The 16,966-nt window shown below is 50.1% G+C and overlaps 1 protein-coding gene and 1 non-coding gene across 5 annotated transcripts; one reads left to right on the top strand and one right to left on the bottom strand.

The window, feature by feature from the left end:
• Window positions 1–556: 556 nt before the first annotated feature.
• PPRC1 (PPARG related coactivator 1) lies at window positions 557–15,866 on the bottom strand. 4 transcript variants are annotated; one of them, XM_064488358.1, is made up of 14 exons: window positions 15,656–15,866; window positions 10,764–10,952; window positions 10,048–10,194; window positions 9,827–9,928; window positions 6,805–9,709; window positions 6,451–6,504; window positions 5,565–5,622; window positions 4,711–4,781; window positions 3,026–3,749; window positions 1,916–2,065; window positions 1,740–1,806; window positions 1,497–1,618; window positions 1,099–1,250; window positions 557–811 (listed from the first exon to the last, which is right to left on the bottom strand). In XM_064488358.1, exons 1-14 carry the CDS (start codon window positions 15,800–15,802, stop codon window positions 708–710), a joined length of 4,992 nt encoding a protein of 1,663 aa, XP_064344428.1. In that variant the 5' UTR covers window positions 15,803–15,866; the 3' UTR covers window positions 557–707. The 4 variants fall into 4 exon arrangements, with proteins under 4 accessions (XP_064344428.1, XP_010972783.3, XP_010972784.3 ...); XM_010974481.3 differs by lacking the exon at window positions 15,656–15,866 and adding an exon at window positions 14,512–14,712 and having other exon boundaries at window positions 10,048–10,197; XM_010974482.3 differs by lacking the exon at window positions 15,656–15,866 and adding an exon at window positions 14,512–14,712.
• Window positions 15,626–15,751, top strand: LOC116156112 (small nucleolar RNA SNORD22). Its single transcript, XR_004139975.1, has one exon. It is a non-coding gene; the product is annotated as a small nucleolar RNA SNORD22 (small nucleolar RNA).
• Window positions 15,867–16,966: the final 1,100 nt, after the last annotated feature.

Genomic DNA, 16,966 nt, shown 5'->3' with positions numbered 1-16,966 from the left:
ATTCTGTTCAAACTAATGTGGTCCATATACACACAAGCTGCAGTTTATTTTGGAACAAGTGTGAGCTTCCTCTGGGTCCTTGATATTAAAATTCCTTTCTGGACCAGTAGCATCAGCAACCCCTTGTTGGAGATACAGAATCTCAGGCCCTATGCCAGAAGTCAGAATCCGCATTTTAAACAGATCTCCAGATGATTCAAATGCCCTTTTAAAATCTGAGAAGCACTGCCCTAGATTACTGATTTCACTGACAACATTCTTGAGGAGCAAAGTTTCAAGTCCAAAAGAATTTTGCACCTGATCAATGAGGGGTTCTAAGAACTAAATGAGGTAAGCATGTCCCTGTTGTGTTCAGAGAGGAAAAGGGACTTTTCTAGTACTAGCTCCACAGAAAGAAGCACAGCAGCACTTGAGAGTTCTCTCTAATTTATGTTTATTAGTCTGCATAGTAACTTAGAGTTTCCAAACACTGGGGGAGCCCCATCCCTCTTACATGGGAATGTAAGTGACCGTGTTTCAATGCCTGTTATAAAAAACAAATAACCTTTAAAAAAAATCTGATTTAACACATTTTTATTTCACTTTTTTCCATTTCTTTATAAAACAGTCATCTCCTCACTAGCAGCTCTCTCCCCTAGAGTGGGGGAGGGGTGGAGGAGGTTGGGCACCTCCAAAGAAAAGGGGGATTGGGGGAGAAGGGCCCAGGGTTACCTCCTGAGGTTCTTCTGGGCCTGTTTCAACAATGTGTCAAAGTCAAGAGAATCAAATTTGCTCTTTACAGGAGCAGGGTCAAAGTCCTCCCGGTTGGAGTCTATAAAAGTAGAAAGAGACAAACATCAAGGTCCCCCGAGCACACTTCCCAACTTCAGGGTCTTCAAATGGCCCGCCACCTCCCATCCCAATAATGGATGGAGCTAAAATTGCCCGGATTTTAAGTCAAAAGACAGGAGGCCCCCCATTTTTCCTCTCATCCCACCCCTTAGGCTCTTCATCTGTCAGAGAAAGACAAGTCTGCCTACCTAATCTCCCTCTGAAAGGGCTGGGGACCCTTCCAGAAAGACGAAGTATACCAAAGGCACAGGGCCTCCCCCTACTCACCAAGATCAGAATAGCTTCTTTTGCAAAACTGCCTGCGGCCCCCAAAGCAGAGATCAAAGGGTTGCTCATCTGCCTGCCTCAGCTTGTGGCCACTCTCAATGGCTGCAAATGCCTCCTCCGCATAGCGGTAAGTGACGAAGCCATAGTTGTCACTGGTGGGGAGGGTGAGAAAGAGGCTGAGATGGCTATCTGGGCACATGCAATAGAGAAGAGATGGCTTCCAGGGTACAGTGAGGGACTGGGGTGGTTCTTCTCATTCCCCAAATGGCCAACCCTCTGTAGAAATGAAGAGTGTCCTACATAGCCCAGCACACCAGAGCAAGGGGGAAAAGACAAAAAAGCATCAAGGTAGATAAATGGGACAGAAAGGACATCCTGACCTTAGGGTCCAACCTTACCCTTGGACACGGAAGTGGATGGTGCACTCCTCAATCTCTCCAAAAACCGAAAACCTCTGTTTCAGCTCTGACCGAGTCATGCGTCCAGGTATCTTTCCAATGAAGACCACTCTTCTCTCTTCCTATGTTGTATCAAGGAAATTAACACACCATGATTCAGGGACACAACTGCAGATGGCTCTATGAGCTCATGGCTCAGGGACAAGCAAGCCCCTTCCTCCCAAGACCTGTTCCTCTACTCACTATTGCACGCTCCTTCTGCAGAACTCTCTGCCTTTGGTAATGGTCGTGTGAACGATAAGAACTGTACCTGACAAAGAGAAGGTGCTGTCAGTCCCCCAGACATAAGACAGCTCAAGTCTCAGAACTTGCAGGCATTTGCATCCCAGGTACACTGACTCCCTGGAAAACACACTCACCGCCGCCTCCTGTCACTTCTCCGGCGTGGGGATGGAGAGCGGGACCGGCTTCGGGAACTGGATGATGAGGATGAGGAAGAGGAAGAGGAAGATGAGGAAGAGGAAGAGGAAGAGCATCTTCGGGAACGTCCAGAGGAACTGCAACTGGACCTGGAGAACAAAGGGGCAGGCAGTAATGCTGGGAGGGGCACAGGTATATTCCATTTGCCTCACCTTGGCCCCAGCCCTGCCTCCGTCAGGAAGCTCAGGACCAAACGCAAAGCAAAGCAGAAGAGGTCTAGAATTCTTCGCAGATGACCAAACTGAGAACCTTTTGAACTTTAGATGTTTTAGAGTGTTTTGGCACAGATCATATTTATTTTCAATTATGCAATTAAACATTGAAAAGTATTTAATAGATCAGAAAAGAAAAAAATGGAGATTCAGAGATAAAGGGCTGGGCCCCAGGTCTTACAGCTAGCTGGGATGTCAGGTCTGGGTCTTTGGGATCCTCCTTCCTTCACGTCTCATAAAAGTACTATCAACAGGGCATTAAGGGGAGGTGACTATGCTAGACCTGTGCTAGCAGCCATTTCTGAAAACAAGCTTCACCATCAAAAACCAAAAATTCATTGATTCAGTGGGAAAATTTGGGTCTATTACTGAGAAAAAAGTACTGCCAGAAAACAGATGAGGCCATTGTGACACCCAAAGGAACTGTCCCAGACTCTTTTCTCAACAGATGATTAAAGGACTACCTGCCATTAACAACCCACTAGCCCACTGTCTCACATACCACCAGGAAGATACCATAAATGAGGATTGATACAGTATGCAAAGGAATCAACATGGTCAAGATCACACCCTAATGGTCTCCCCAAGGTAGGTCTCCAGAAATCAGGAGACCTCAGATATCCCAAAGTCCAACAGGGGACAGAAGCTATCTATCTTCTCACAGCTTACCTCCTTCAACAATCTAGAAAAGGGGGAGAAGACAAAAGCCAAAGACAGAAATAGAAGCCTCAGTGCCTGAAAGTATCCAACTCAATGTACAAAAGCTCTCAAAGTAAACCAGAGTAGAGTTTATGAACTTCCTAAGCAGAGAGGACCTAACAGGCCATCAGAGCTCACCTTCGCCACCTCTTGTGTGGGGGGGAGAGGGACCTGGACCGGGACCGGGATGAGGAAGACGACGATGAGGATGAGGAGGAAGATGCTTCGCTGGTCCGGTTGGACCCAGAGCTGACAGAACGGCTGCTGCGGCCACGGCGGCCCTGCCAGCCCTGGCCTGGGGGGCTGGCTGACCTGCAGGCTTTTCGATAACAGCGAACTGACTGCTGCTTGGCTGAGGGGTCAGGGGGAGTCCTAGTGTTCATGTCATTCCGGCAGGGTGAGGCCTCAGGGGACAGCAAGGCAGATGGGGCAAGGCAGGGGGCTGGAGGATCTGCCTGCTCATTGCTAGTCCTGTGATCAAGTGGCTCCTGGGAGGCAGCTGTGCATGGGGGCAGGGGGCTGGCTGGGCCCAGGGACAAGACGGGTTTGATGGTGATATCCTGATGGCGTTTGACGTTCCACCGGGAGCCCACCTCTGGAATGACTAGGGCCGGCGTCTTTTTTGGGGGGGTCCTGCTCCGGACACAATAGTCATGGTCCCCAGAGCCCACATGGACTGGACTAGGGCCATGGACCCCTTCTTGGAAGCGGGCTGCAGCTGGATGTTTGGCCTCTGTAACTCCTTCAGGCTTCAGGGTTCCCTCCTGGGCGGTGGACTTAGGAGATTTGGCTTTAGCCAGCAGTGAAACAGCAGCCAGGGGCTTCCATAACTGATGGGGAGGGGTAGCTGGAGGGGTGAGCCCTGTGAGGGGAGGGAGGATGGAGATAGCAGGATGAGATCCAATTCTACACTTCTGAACACTGTATACAGGCTCCAGAGACCCCCACTTCATCTCACAAAGTATGCTAACAATGGTCAACAGCCCAGCTTCTCCCACTGTTAGAACTACTCCTTTCCCTGTATTTCCCATCTTGGAGACCAGCAACAGAAACCCAACCAGCTAGGGTCCTCCTGACCCCCTCAACCTCTCACTGCCCAAACCTAGCTGGTGGCCAGGTCATGTCTGGTCTACCTCTCCATTCTTAGACCTACCCCCTGCACTGCCTGACTTCTAGGCTGCATCTTGCCTGGACTCATGTAATCACCTCCCAATAATCTCCTACCTTGGGCTTCACACCCATCCACCTGTCTTCTACATTCCTACTGGAAGGAACACCCAAAAACCAATCTGGTAAAGCTTTTTCAACTGCTTCTTCAATGTACACCATAAAGTCCAAAAAGCTTAGCATAGCATTCAAAGTTCCCATAACCTGACCTCCTACTTACCACTCCAGCTCTCTCTTACTTTAGCTCTGCCCACCACCCTGATCAGCCACTATACTCCACACAAAATGAACCACTGACAATTTCCCAAAAATATACCAGGCTAGGTTTGTTTCTTCAGTTCACTCAAGCTCTTTCATCTACCTAGAATGCCCCACCCCCTAAATCTACCTGAATGGTATCAGCACTTTTCTCACGCCCCTGCCCTGACTGTCCCTCTTCATCTGACCTCACTATAATCCACACAGGCTTCTTTACAACCTCTTGATACTCAACATGCTCATTTGTTTACACATCTGCCCTGCAGAGTGTAAGAACCTCGAGGATGAGGATTAGATCTCTGTATCCCCAACACCTACACACACTTGGTGCAGAGTGGGCTCTACAAACATTTGCTGCATAAACTAATCAAAGGCAGAGATCCCCACCCTGAACCCACCTGCCACGTTGGCCAGTTCTGGGGCTTGTAACCGGTCTAGGGGCCTCTTCTCCTGGGGAGTGTCAACGCTGCTGGCGGGGGGGAAAAGGGAAAGCCTGGTTCATTGCCTCCTCGACATCTTGTACATCTGCTTTTCTCACAAAGCAACGGGGGAGACGTGGTGTGTGCAGAGAGGAATGAGGGGCACGAACTGCCCCTATCATTCTCCTCCAGTACAAAAGGGGTCTTAGTAACTGAACTGTATGTAGGCTGGGTATCAACTCAGCTCTGCCCAATTCCTAGAGGCAGGCTATGACCTTGAATGCCCCCCACTTCCTTCAAGCCAGGAGCCTCATGTGCCCAGCTCAAACCAACCCAAAATCTATGTGGAGGAAAATATGCTTAGCTTAACAGGATGGCGTACTATGAACATGAAAAATGAAAAAAGGCCTTTCAGTGCTGGAAGAATGGGGAAACAAGGAGGTCCAGGATGCCTGTGTCCTCCAAGGAGTCAGGGGAGCCCTAGCCATGAACATCTTCCCCCAGTTTTTCTTACACCATCACCAGTGTTGAGCAACCTTAAAGTTTGTTAAATAAAGGAAAGAAATCCCCAAAGGCATGACTTGCCAGAAGACAAAGGCATCACCATGTGGAATCAGCCAGAGGATGGTACTTACATATACATAGCCTCCTACCTTACCACCCAAGACAGTGCCCAGTAATGATGGGCTGAGCAGGGGGTGGGGGAACAGGGAAAGACTCTAGAGCTTACTAAACATCCCTGTAACAGAGGCATCCAGTTGACAGTCCTGGAGCGCCGGCCGGCTGCTGACCAACAGCTGTAGGGTAACTCGCTTATATGTCTCCATACTTACCCTGAGTTTCCTACAGCCAGGCTGTCAGCAGGAGCCGGGGGAGGGCACTCCTTTTTGGCTGAAAAGAAACCATACTAGTTAAAAGCCCAACTAGATTTCCATACTGAGGAGACGCAGAAGGGCTGGCTTTGAGACCCACAGGAGGAAAATCCACTTTGCCTACATTCTCCATTGGGCTCTCCCAAGAGAGATTCATTCTCTTCCAGTGGGTGCCCAGGTGCTATTTTTAATCATCTTTCTGCTCAGAAACATCCACACTCCCACTGAATCTGAGATAAAGTCCAAACTTCTAAGCCTAGTATTCCAGGTTCTACATAACCCTCCTAACTTCCTAATTTTGTAACGTACTCTTGGATCTACACTTACCATATTTTATATTTTGCCTTGTACTACAGATACCTGTTACCAATTCAGGAATCATTTCTGAAGATTTTCCTCCCTAATTAGACCATAACTCCTTGAGAAGAGGACACAGTATCCTCCACAGCACCTAGATCCATGCCTTGGACTGAAAAATAGAGCTATCAATTGCCTTCCAAATACACCACATGCAATCTTATATCTCTGCTTATATTCACCACACACACTCTCTGAATTCCTCTTTCAAGGCTCAGCTGAAGAGCTACTTCCCTCTATAAAAATGTCCTCAAATAACCCAACATACCTGGCTCTCATCTATCTACTTTTCATAGTTCTTGCCATGCTGTATCCACCACCCTCTCCCTGGCTTAGACTATGTCATAGGTGGATCTTGTCTCCCCATGCCAATTAGGGGGCTGCTCTAAAGGCTGAGATCCCCCCCTCCCCCTGTTTAAGCAACTAGAGGGCAGGACCCAAAGGAAGTATCAACAAAAAGGTGTTGCAGCGAAGTGACCCGTTTCCTCACCTTCTGATTTCTCAAACTGCTCCAGCAGACTGGACAGGTCCGATGCCTCAATTCCTGTGGAAGCATACAACATAGGATTGGAAACCAGCCCCTGTCAACTGAGCACACAGGTCCCAGAAGTCCCAAATCATCTCACTTCTCCCCTTATACTCCCCCTGCCCACAGTACTCAGTAAACCAAGGAAGCAACACAAAGCAGGAAACAATCAAACAAATCCAGTCTTCCACCTTTCAAGAACTCTCCGAAGAAACCCAACAAAGGCCAGCTCCATCAAGGTGGTTTATCCTGGTCTGTGGCGGGCACTCCTCATACAACCCCCATGCCATTCTTCAAACTGAACCATGTGGCACTCACCAATCTCACTGATGAAAGCCTGCACCACATCCTCAGGACCCTGGGTACGGGGGTTAGGCCGGAAGGACAGTTTCCTTAGACGGGCTGGGTGGACAGCAGGCAGTTTGGTGGCAGTGCTCTGTCTTGATGCAGGTGTGAGAACAGCCTTGGCAACAGGAGATGGAGGCTTCTCCCTGGGCCTAGTCTCCTGGGTCTCAGGCTTTAGATTCTCTGATGCAGTTTCCTCAACAGATACACTCTCAGCAGACAGGCACGGTGAAGCCTTGATCGGAGGGCTGTGCACCGGGGAGGACACCTTGTGTTTCAGATGGGGAGATGCAGGCACTGGCTTGACCTCTACCTTGGTGGGCTCTATCTGTGGAGCTCCCTGACCAGCTTCCCCAAGACTGAGGGGAGGAGCCATTGGCACAGTTAGTACACTTTCAGGAGGGCCAGCTGGGATGCCACTGGGCTCCACCTTGGATGGAGGAATAGCTCTCCCAACAGAGGTTAGAGACAAAGGAGGTGGGGGAACAGGAGGCCAGAATGGAGGGTGTTGTAGCCCTGGGCCCCATCCCAAAGGCCCATAGGTACAGGTGGAGCTATAAGGTGGGACTGCGGCAGGAGGAGGTACCCAAGGCACATTACAAGTAGGGGGCACAGCATAGGCGCCAGGAGTACCAGACACTAGGGGCACTGTTGGCGGGGGTGGCAAGCAAGGATACCCAGAAGGGGACACAGGGGGATAACAAGGCCAGGGTGGTACAGGGCCATAGTGGGTATAGGGATCAGGTGGCACTGGCCCCATAGACATCGGAAGACTCGGAGGCTGCAAGGGTGGTGGGGGCACACTGGGGACCCCTTGCCCGTTTGAGGGAAGGGACAGCATAGGGGTCATGACCAGCCCACCTGAGGGAAAAGGCAGAGCAGTGGGCATTGTAGGGGGCATGGACTGCACGGTAGGAGGTGGAGGTCTTGCTGGCACTGGCATCTCTTGGGATGACACCTGCTCAGTGGGAGTTGAGGCCATAGGTTTGGTTGCAGGTGGCTCGGGATTAGGAGAAGCAGGAGAGGGACCCACAGGCACAAAGCAAGCCTCAGGAGGAGCCTCAGGGTTTCTCTGCAGAGCTGTCTTCTTGGCTGGGGCTGGCGGGATGACAAGACAAGGGATGTCTGCCAGCCCTGTGGGAGTCTCTGGGAGGCTGGGCCACTTCCCAGCTGGGGGCTGGGAGCTCCTCTCTTCTGCCTCTACTTGACGCTGCTGCCTTCGTCGCCGGTACTCAGATAGGCTAAGAGGCCTAGGTCTAACCTCCTGGGTTATGGCACTGGTACCACATTCCCCCTTCAGAGGACCCACGACTTCTTTGACCTCAGGACTGATGGCCTTTGGGGGGTCTGAGGACTCTGACTCCAGGAGCTGGGGGGCTGGACTCCCCTGGGCTGATGATACTGCACCACGTCTGGGATCAGTTGGCCTAGACTTAACTAGTACAGGGTCAGCTGGAGCCAGGTCACTGGGAACAGAGTCAACTTGTACTGGGATAATCAGAACAGGGTCAACTGAAGGCAAGTCATCTGAGATTGGGACAACCACTGCAGGGTCAATTGCTGCTGAGTCAGCCAGGACTGGGTCAATCAGCACTGGGTCAGCTGGGAGAGGGTCAACAAGCTCTGAGCTGGCTGAAGCAAGGTCAACCAATGCAGGAGCAACAGGTACAGGGTCAGCTAGAACAGGATCAACTGCAGTAGGATCAGCTTCAACAGAGTCAAGTGGCATGGGGTCAGCTTGAGCAGATTCAACCAAGAGATGGGCTGAAACAGGGTCGGCTTGGATGGGGTCAACGAGGTTGGGGTAGAGGTCTGGCGGACCTTCTTGAGCAGGACTAGCTTGTCCAGCACTACTCTCCAAGTTCCCAGAGCTAGGCTTCTCCAAGACAGCTGCCCAGGCCCGAGCCCAAGCCCGGGGTTTCCCTCTACCACAGGAAGGTCCAACCCCTCTCTGAAGGTCCTCCTGAGGCAACTTGCCTGCCTGAGAGGTCACCTCTGTAACCACTGTAGACTGCCCACGAGAGGCTGACCTCAGCCTCCGGGCATAGCTTTCTGCACAGGCAGCTGGCTGCTCCTTGTTCTTCTTCCTCCTGCCCTTTCGAGCTCTCTGGGAACTCAGCGTTGCATTGGCTGGTGGGTTCTGAGGCCCCTTGGGTGCCACTGGCTCCATGACCTCCCTGGGCTCCAACAAGCAGGCCGACTGCAGCTTTTCCTTTGAGTCCAGTGACAACCCCTCTTTCTCAGGGCAGAGGGCTTCCTTGGGCACAGCAGCCTCTGTCTCTGCCTCCAGTGTAGGCATGAGCAGCTGCAAGGCTGAACTGGCCTCTAGGGAGTCATCAAGGAGCACAGGCTGAGGTCCAGCAGGGATCTGTCGCACTACAACTGGTATTTCCAGGTCATTGCCAGCTGTGGCTGCCTGGCCCACAATCTCCAGCACCACACAATCCTCAGGCAGCGTCAGGTCATCCGGCTGCTCCTGAAGCTCATCCTCAAGTGCTGTCAGGTGGGTGAGGTTGGGCAGGCAATATGGGTGCATAGCCCGCACCAGCTCACTCAGGGAGGAGATGCTCTCATCACCAGCTGCCTGCACTGCCATCTCTGCTGTTGCTGTTTTATCTTCCTCCTCAGGACAGGCCAGGTGCATGGGGAAGTCTGGGATGCTGCTCACAGAGTTGTTGAGCTCCCCAGCAAGCAACTCACTGCTGAAGCCAGCCACCTCCTCCTCCTCTTCCCCATCACTACGCTGCTGGGGAGGAGGGGACTGGCCCCAGCGGGGTCTTGATCTTGGGGGTCTCCAGCTAGGAAGCTTGGGGGAGGAGGTCTCCAAGAAGGAAGGTGGAGAGAAGTCCCAAGGGGGATCTGTGAGAGACATCTCAACCTACAAGAGAGAAGGGAAGCTGCAAAAGGAGTTTTCTCCAGGAACATATTTTTCCAGACCTGTCCCCACATGCTCCTCCCCGCTGGGAGTCCATGAGGCTCCCTAGGTCAGGCTTACCCCATTCATTCTACTACTGCCTGTGCTGGAGCCCAGTGGATCAGCTGGGGTGATGAGGTCACGTTCTGGGGGTGTCCGAGAGAGACTGAGCAGCCTGTGTAGCTAAAGGGAGAAAAAGACCTGAAATCAGTTTGTGCTTCTGAGCTACGTGAGTGGGCCCACATACGTAGTTCTAACCCTTGCATAAACTACACATCCCCTTCCCCTGGTCCCACACTTACAGAGGAGCCCTCCCGAGGTGACACAAGCAGCTCTGAGTCAGGAATGCTGTCAAACGGAGACAGGTTCTCGGAATCTGCATTGTCCAAGATCTCTGTGAGAGCTGTGAGCAGCGACACTTCATTCTGGTCCTCCAGAGATAATCTGCTCTGCTTAGGAAAGACAACAGGAAGGTCCTACCAACATCCCTAATGATGTACTGGGCTACTGAGGACACGATGCGAAGAGAATCAGAATCCCAGACTCAGTTCAGCTCAATTTGCCAGAGAAAGATTTGAGTACCAGGAGGCATGGGTTCCAATCTCATTTACTACCATCCAACACCTCTCTAGTGTCAACAGAGGCCTGTCAAAACTGAATCTCAAGCTTACATTTCACACTCCCTCCACCCTCAGGTAAGATGTGGGATGCTCAGCAGACAACCCTTGGCTAAGCCAGAGTTGGACTCAAAACAAAGTTTAGGACTCTCAGGACATGTAAGTCAGGGGCCCAGGAAGGGGAAAAAAGCCTTGCGCTATAGTCTAAGCCTGCCAGGGTATCGTTTTACATGGGACATGGGACGTGGCTGGCAGTCTGCAGCCCAACTCTCACTTAGAAATGAAAACATACTTCAGTGATTCAGGTTGGGTATCTAGAAGTCAAGGTTCTGGGAGAGCAGAGCCACTGAACCATAGCCAAAGCTCCTGCCTGAAGACCTCCAAGCCCAGCCCTAGCTCACCTCTCCAAGGCTACCAAAATCCTCGATGAGGGAGATGAGGGAGGCATCCATGTAACTGTGCATGGTCCCCAACAGTGTCCCATCCTGCAGTATCAGCTCCTCCATCTCCAGGTCCTTGTCCCTCAAGCAGGGGCCCAGCCGAGACAGACTGACAAAGCCAGAATCATCCCCCTCCTCATGTAGCAGCACCTGGGGCAAAGGCGGGAAGGTCAGAAAGGTGTGGTGAAGGCTGCAGGGCATGCGCCCTCTGGGGCAGCTGATTGACATGCTCTGTAAACCAGGTACCCAGCCCTCCACCAATGACCTTGGAGTCGGCAGGGGCCCCACCATAGCCAAACCTCTGGACTTGCTGAGAAGAGGTAAGTACAGCCTATAAGCCAAAGCCCCAACCAGATGACAGTGTTTTTGCCCACCTTCTGAGTGAAAAAAGGTTTAGACTCAGGCTTTCCCAACCCATGCTCTCTTCACACCCCTGAATTCATTTTTTGTACCACTCACTTCTCTGGCAATCACATCCTGCCCTCTCCCCACCCTATGACATTCCTTGCATCATTACTAAAACTGGATTCCAAGTACCTCTGGGGGCAAATCACCCTTTGCACTCTATTAGTTTATATTCTTCTTGGTTCTTGGAAGGGTTTAAACTGAGCTTACGCTTCCTGGTTATCCGTGATGCCTGGCACAGTGTATCAGAGTATACACAGTTGATATTCACACTTATTTCAGACTTTTATCTTGAAGGTCCTACAGTGTGCACCCAACCTCTCAAAGGTAGTACCAAGGGAAAAGTCTCTTCCCTATCCCTACTAGGTTAGAGCAAAAGAAGAGAAAGCTTGATTCTGTGGATGGAAAAGCCCCACTCCAACTCTTCCCTAAGAACTAGCAACATCTTCAGCCTTGTCAGGCAGGGAGCCACCCGCCCAGGACTGTCAAGAGTGTGGGCGTGGGCAGGGCCAAAAGTGGCTGTAAGGGCTGGCAAGGCCAGAGGCCAGAGTACCAGAGTACCTCCACGACAAGAAACTACAGATGATGCAAAGATCAAAGAGGAGCAAACACGGACAAGCCAGTCTCCCCTCTCCTTTGGTAGCAAAAGGAAAACTCTGTACCTTTTCCAAAAGAAAAAAAGCAACAGATGTGACTACACCCCCTACCATCCTCACCAAGCTGAGGAGTTACAATGCCCAAGGAGAGGAAAAGATAGATAGGGACACTTTAGGAGGCCAGGCCTGGAGACGAAGTGCAAGGTGGCAGGTTTTAGCCACTAACTCCTCCCAGGCCTTCATAATCCTGTAATTATAACCAGCTGCTGAATAGCACCTGGCTCAGCAAACACTCCTAAGTGAGCAAGGAAGCTGCATCTTGACTTGCCCTGCCACCTACCTGACCCAGCCACTAGGCCAGAATCTTAAGACAATACCCAGCTCTACGAACTACTCATCACCACCTCTATCACGTAGGTATTGGAGCCCCAGTGAGAGACACCCTGCTCTTCACCTGACCTCACCCATCCTACAAACAGCACAGCTCCCAGAGTACCAAGATCATCTAGGGGCCAAGCCCATGCTAAAAATGAGCCAGCCACCAGCATCTTTAACAACCTCCCAACTGGCTTTCCCACATCCAGTGTGTCCTGCAGTGTTCAAAACCAGCCACAAACTAAAACAAAAAACAAAAAACAAAAAAACACACACATTTTGATCACTTTTTGAGACCCTCCCTCATCCTCTCCAAGGGCATCTTCCTGCTCTCAGCATTAGTTCTAAAGTCCTTAAATGGCTTACAGTGGTCCTGATATTTTCCTCCAGATTCTTCCCTAACGCGTCTTCTCTCAACACTCTGCCTATCTCTATATACAGTAGCCACACAGCTTTCTCCAGTAAGTCATGTTCTCTCCTACCTTGAGGCTTTCACGTACTATTTCCTCTGACAAAATTCTCCCCTGCCCCCACCACACAGTCTTAGTTTAAAATGTTCCTTTCCAGACCTGCAAAATAGATTACTACTGCTGATTATATAATCCCAAATAGGCACTTTCCTTTTGTCCCACTCATCATTAGTTACTGTCTGTGTACCCTGATAAAAACATAAGATCCTGGAGGACAGGGACCCTGTGTGGTTTACCACAGTATCCCTTGTGTCTGAAAATAATGGAATCTCAATAAATAGCTGGTTGACTAGCTTCCACACGCTCATCATTGTGTGTGTGTTTGTGGTGAACAACCTTGCCATGAGATCCTCTCAAACCCCAAATGATCATCTAACTTGGATTACAGCTGGATCATGGATACTTCCTGCCTCTCCCCATAAGGGTGGGCAGCACTAGCCCTAGAAGATGGGGCCTCTGAGAAAAAAAGAGAAGGGTAGGGGGGCCTGGAATGGCCTGCTAGAACTGACATTATGGACAGCCTGCAGCCCAACTCCCACCTAGAGACAAGAAGGAAAAAAAGCGTTCGAGGACTCAGCTTAATTGCTTAAGAGAGATAACAGCTCAGACTAAGTCTTGCCCACCACCACTCTGGGTGGGAACTTTTAAGAAGCCCTGGTGAGAAGTGGGAAGATAACACTTTTAAATATGGGGAACTGAAGGCCAAGAAAAAAAGATTACAGAAAAAAAAATCCCCTCCTCATTCAATAAATTTTCGGCTAGTGTTGAATAGTTCTCAAATCACCTCCAACTCTTCCCCTCCCCAGCAAAAATTCCAGAAAAATTTAAACACAGATCATCTCAATTTGTATGTCAGTTCAAAGAAGGCCTTAGCTGCCTCCTCAAAAGAGATGGAGGAAGAACTGAGGACAGAGAGGATTCCCTTTCCCTTATTTAAGCCTGTCCCACGTACATGTTGACACTCCTCATACCCTTTGAATCACGAATGAGACAGGTCTGCAGGCAACCAAAACGCCAGTGCCCGTGACTCACAACGCACCCCGAGCCGGTCAGACAGAAGCCGCCACAAGCTCACTCCACAGCCCTTCATATTCAGCTTTTTACCCTCCCCAACACACTCCGCCATCCGCAGGGAATAGACGACCCGCACATCTGGAAAGTCCTTCACCACCCACTGTCGAGAGGCGACGCGGATCAAAGCAGGAGGAAAAAAACTCCAAGGCTCTGGGCAAAGTTGAGTCCACCTTCCTTCCCACCCAGGGGCCCCCAACCCAGATCGGAGATGGCGGGACCGGCTGAGACACACCCAGTTCCCGGCAGTGCGGCTCCAGCGCGGATACCAGACGCCGGGCAGCCTGGAGCGGGAGCCACGTGGACATCCCCTCCCCGCCCCCACGTGGACCCGCGGGCCACCCCCTCCAAGCCCAACCCACGTGGGTGCCGGAGCCGCCTAGAGGGGGAGGGGAAGCAGACAAGTTCTCCCGGCAAAACCGCTCCCCCCAACCCCACGTGGCTCCGAAAAGGCACTGCGGCGCGGGGCTAGGAGCACCCCAACTCGGCATCCTTAGAGAGGGATCTTAGTCTTCTACTCCAAGTCCGAATCCCTGACCCCCACCCCCACCACGGACCATGTTTCCGACACCTGGCTCTGCACCTCTGGCGTTCGGGAGAAATGGCTATAAGGACTGCGCCTCCACCTGCATCCCCCTAGCAAACGACCCAGGTCCGCTCGGCCCAACCCGTCTCCCGCAGTCACCCGGCATCGACTCCCGAGCGCTTCTTCCCTTTCCTGTGGCGTCCACGTGTCACCGCCCGGCACACGCCGCTTTGCTGGCAGCCGTGGGCCGCCAGCCAGTCTCTTACCTGCTCCCCGCCGCTTACAGAGCCTACAGTGCCATACGGCGCTTGGCTGCGACTCCCCCAACTGCTGCCGCGCACCCCACCGCCTGGGTCGGGGCCGGGGCCCCCACTCAGAGGCGGCGCGACTCCGTCTCTCCGTCCCCGGCGCGCCGCCATCTTGGCCCCTCAACACCCAGCGCAGCTCTGATCGCCGGCGCCGCCTCGCCCTGCCGATTGTGCGACGGGACCTACAACTCCCGAAAGACACCGCAAGACTACGGATCCCAGAAAACCCAGCGGCGATACCCACTTGCACCCGGAAAGAGGGCTCTTGCCTCGCAAGGAAGCCTGGGAATAGTAGTCTCATTAAGCTGACCCCGAGTGGCACGTGCTATCGGTATACTGTAATGCAGTTTTGTGTTTCGCGGGGGAACCTAGTTGGGGAGAGCGAGGTAACAGGCGAGTTAACATTTGCGCATCTTTTAATTTTCCTAATTTGTCCAATTGTCGGAACACCCTTTGTCTTATGTTTTACCTGCTGTACATACCTTTCACCTTAGTTCAAGTGGGCCTGTGTTTTGAAATAGCACCCCCTCGTGGGCACTCGCACTCCAGGAGCTAAGCCTCACCTAATACACTGCGGCATTACTGTGAGTTTAACCTTAAACACCGCATTCTCGGTGTCTCTCTGAAATCCACGTTGGCGTCTCATTACCAAATTTATTTCTTGCTGCTGCACATCATCTTGCTGTCTTGCAAAGACAACAGGTGTTCTCCTGCCTTTGTTTTTCTGTCTGGAATGCTTGAACCTGGAAACATCTTTCATCCCCTGTTTTATCCAGGAAAGCCTTTTGGGTCGTCCCAGCCAATCATGATCCTGCTCTGTGTTTCTACAGTCCGTCACTATCTCTATAATTTACTCATTTGCTTTTTAGAAGCTACTTCGTATTATTGTTTTCCTATTTTTTTGTAAAGGTTTGTACTACAAAAGTTTAGAAATCATTTCAAAAGGTACAAAACTATTTAAGTAAAAAATATAGTTGGCCTACAAATTCCAGTTCTGCTCTCCAGATTTAACCCTTGTTAACTTTGGTGCGTATTCATCCACGCTTTTTCTATGCATATAAAAATGTATAGATTCCAGTGAAGAAACAATCACATGTCTTACCTCTTGTCCTTGTCCCAGAGCCTGTAAAGGTGAACCCACTGGGGTTGGCTGGAGGAGAAGTGGAAAGTTTGTTCCAGAAGGAACTGTCTGAAGGATCATAAGGATTTCTAAACATGGGAAGGGGAGGAATAAATAATTCGTTAACATATCAGTTGTAAGTTTTTTTCCAGGTCTGAAGAAAGAACAAAACACATATAATGTAATCCAACTCTTGGAGGACATCAAAAAGGGAATTTCAAGTTACTTTTTCTACAACCTAGCTGTCCTAATTAGCATACAATCATCCACCCTTTCTAAATAAAAAGTTTTAACCTTAAAAATGTATACAGACACACATGGATCTTCTTTATTCAAAAATGGGACCATTCTACATATATGGTTCTACAACTTGCTTTTTTTCATGTAACAATATGTTGTCCATTAACCAATATTTATTGAGATCTTAGTGAGTTCCAGTTCCATTAAATGAATATATCAATTATTAAATTATATTTTTAGTTGTAGTTTTTCACAACTACAAATTAAGTTACAGAAAACATTCTTGTACATGTAATAGTTTTCCTTGAAAGGAAATTGCTGAGTTAAAGAATGTATACATTTGAAATTTTGGCGGATAATGCTAAATTACCCTTTAAGAAGGTTGCATCAATACATATTCCCACAAAAAAATTCATGAGAGGAGACCTCTGTTATGGACTGAATTGTATGTGTCATCTGCCTCCTCCCCACCCCATGGGCATAATTCATATGTTGAAGGGCTCCATACCCAATGTGACTATATTTGGAGCTAGAGCCTTTAAAGAGGTAATTAAGGCTAAATGACATAATAAAGATGGGGGCCTAATCCACTAGGACTGGTGTCAGAAGAGAAAGAGACACCTGCAAGCCAGGGAAAGAGGTCTCACTAGAAACGAGCCCTGCCAGCTCCATGATCTTGAACTTCAAACTTCCAGAGCTGTGAGAAATAAATTTCTGTTGTTCAAGCCACTTAGTCTGTGGTATCCTGTTATGGAAGCCCGGAAAGACTAATGCAACGTCCTTTTAGTTAATTTCTTATTAATCTTTTGGGAGCACTGAATCTTTTCACATTTTTCTCTATCAAACAGTCACATGATGGCCACAATAAATTTATTTCAAATAAACTTGGAAATAATTTGCCTATGAGAAATCAGTAAGAACCAATATAGGGTAGCACAATTCTTCCTCTGTGAAGAAACATACTCTAAGGTGATTTGGGCACTAACTATGGTCAGTATTATGATGATTAGGCTTTGGGAAAAAGATTCAAAGATTCATGTTAAAGAAAGAAAG

Source organism: Camelus dromedarius, chromosome 8 (genome assembly GCF_036321535.1).
Source record: "Camelus dromedarius isolate mCamDro1 chromosome 8, mCamDro1.pat, whole genome shotgun sequence".
NCBI lineage: Eukaryota > Metazoa > Chordata > Mammalia > Artiodactyla > Camelidae > Camelus > Camelus dromedarius.
This window is presented reverse-complemented; position numbering and strand designations above follow the sequence as displayed.

Bases quoted from the DNA above. Each gene is read 5' to 3' on its own strand.
- PPRC1 (XM_010974481.3), bottom strand. From the start codon at position 14,664: ATGGCGGCGCGCCGGGGACGGAGAGACGGAGTCGCGCCGCCTCTGAGT. The intron at 4,782-5,564 runs GTAAGTATGGAG...CCCCCCCGCCAG, and splicing joins CTGGCTGTAGGAAACTCAGG to CAGCGTTGACACTCCCCAGG. The intron at 2,066-3,025 runs GTGAGCTCTGAT...TTTGTTCTCCAG, and splicing joins CCACACAAGAGGTGGCGAAG to GTCCAGTTGCAGTTCCTCTG.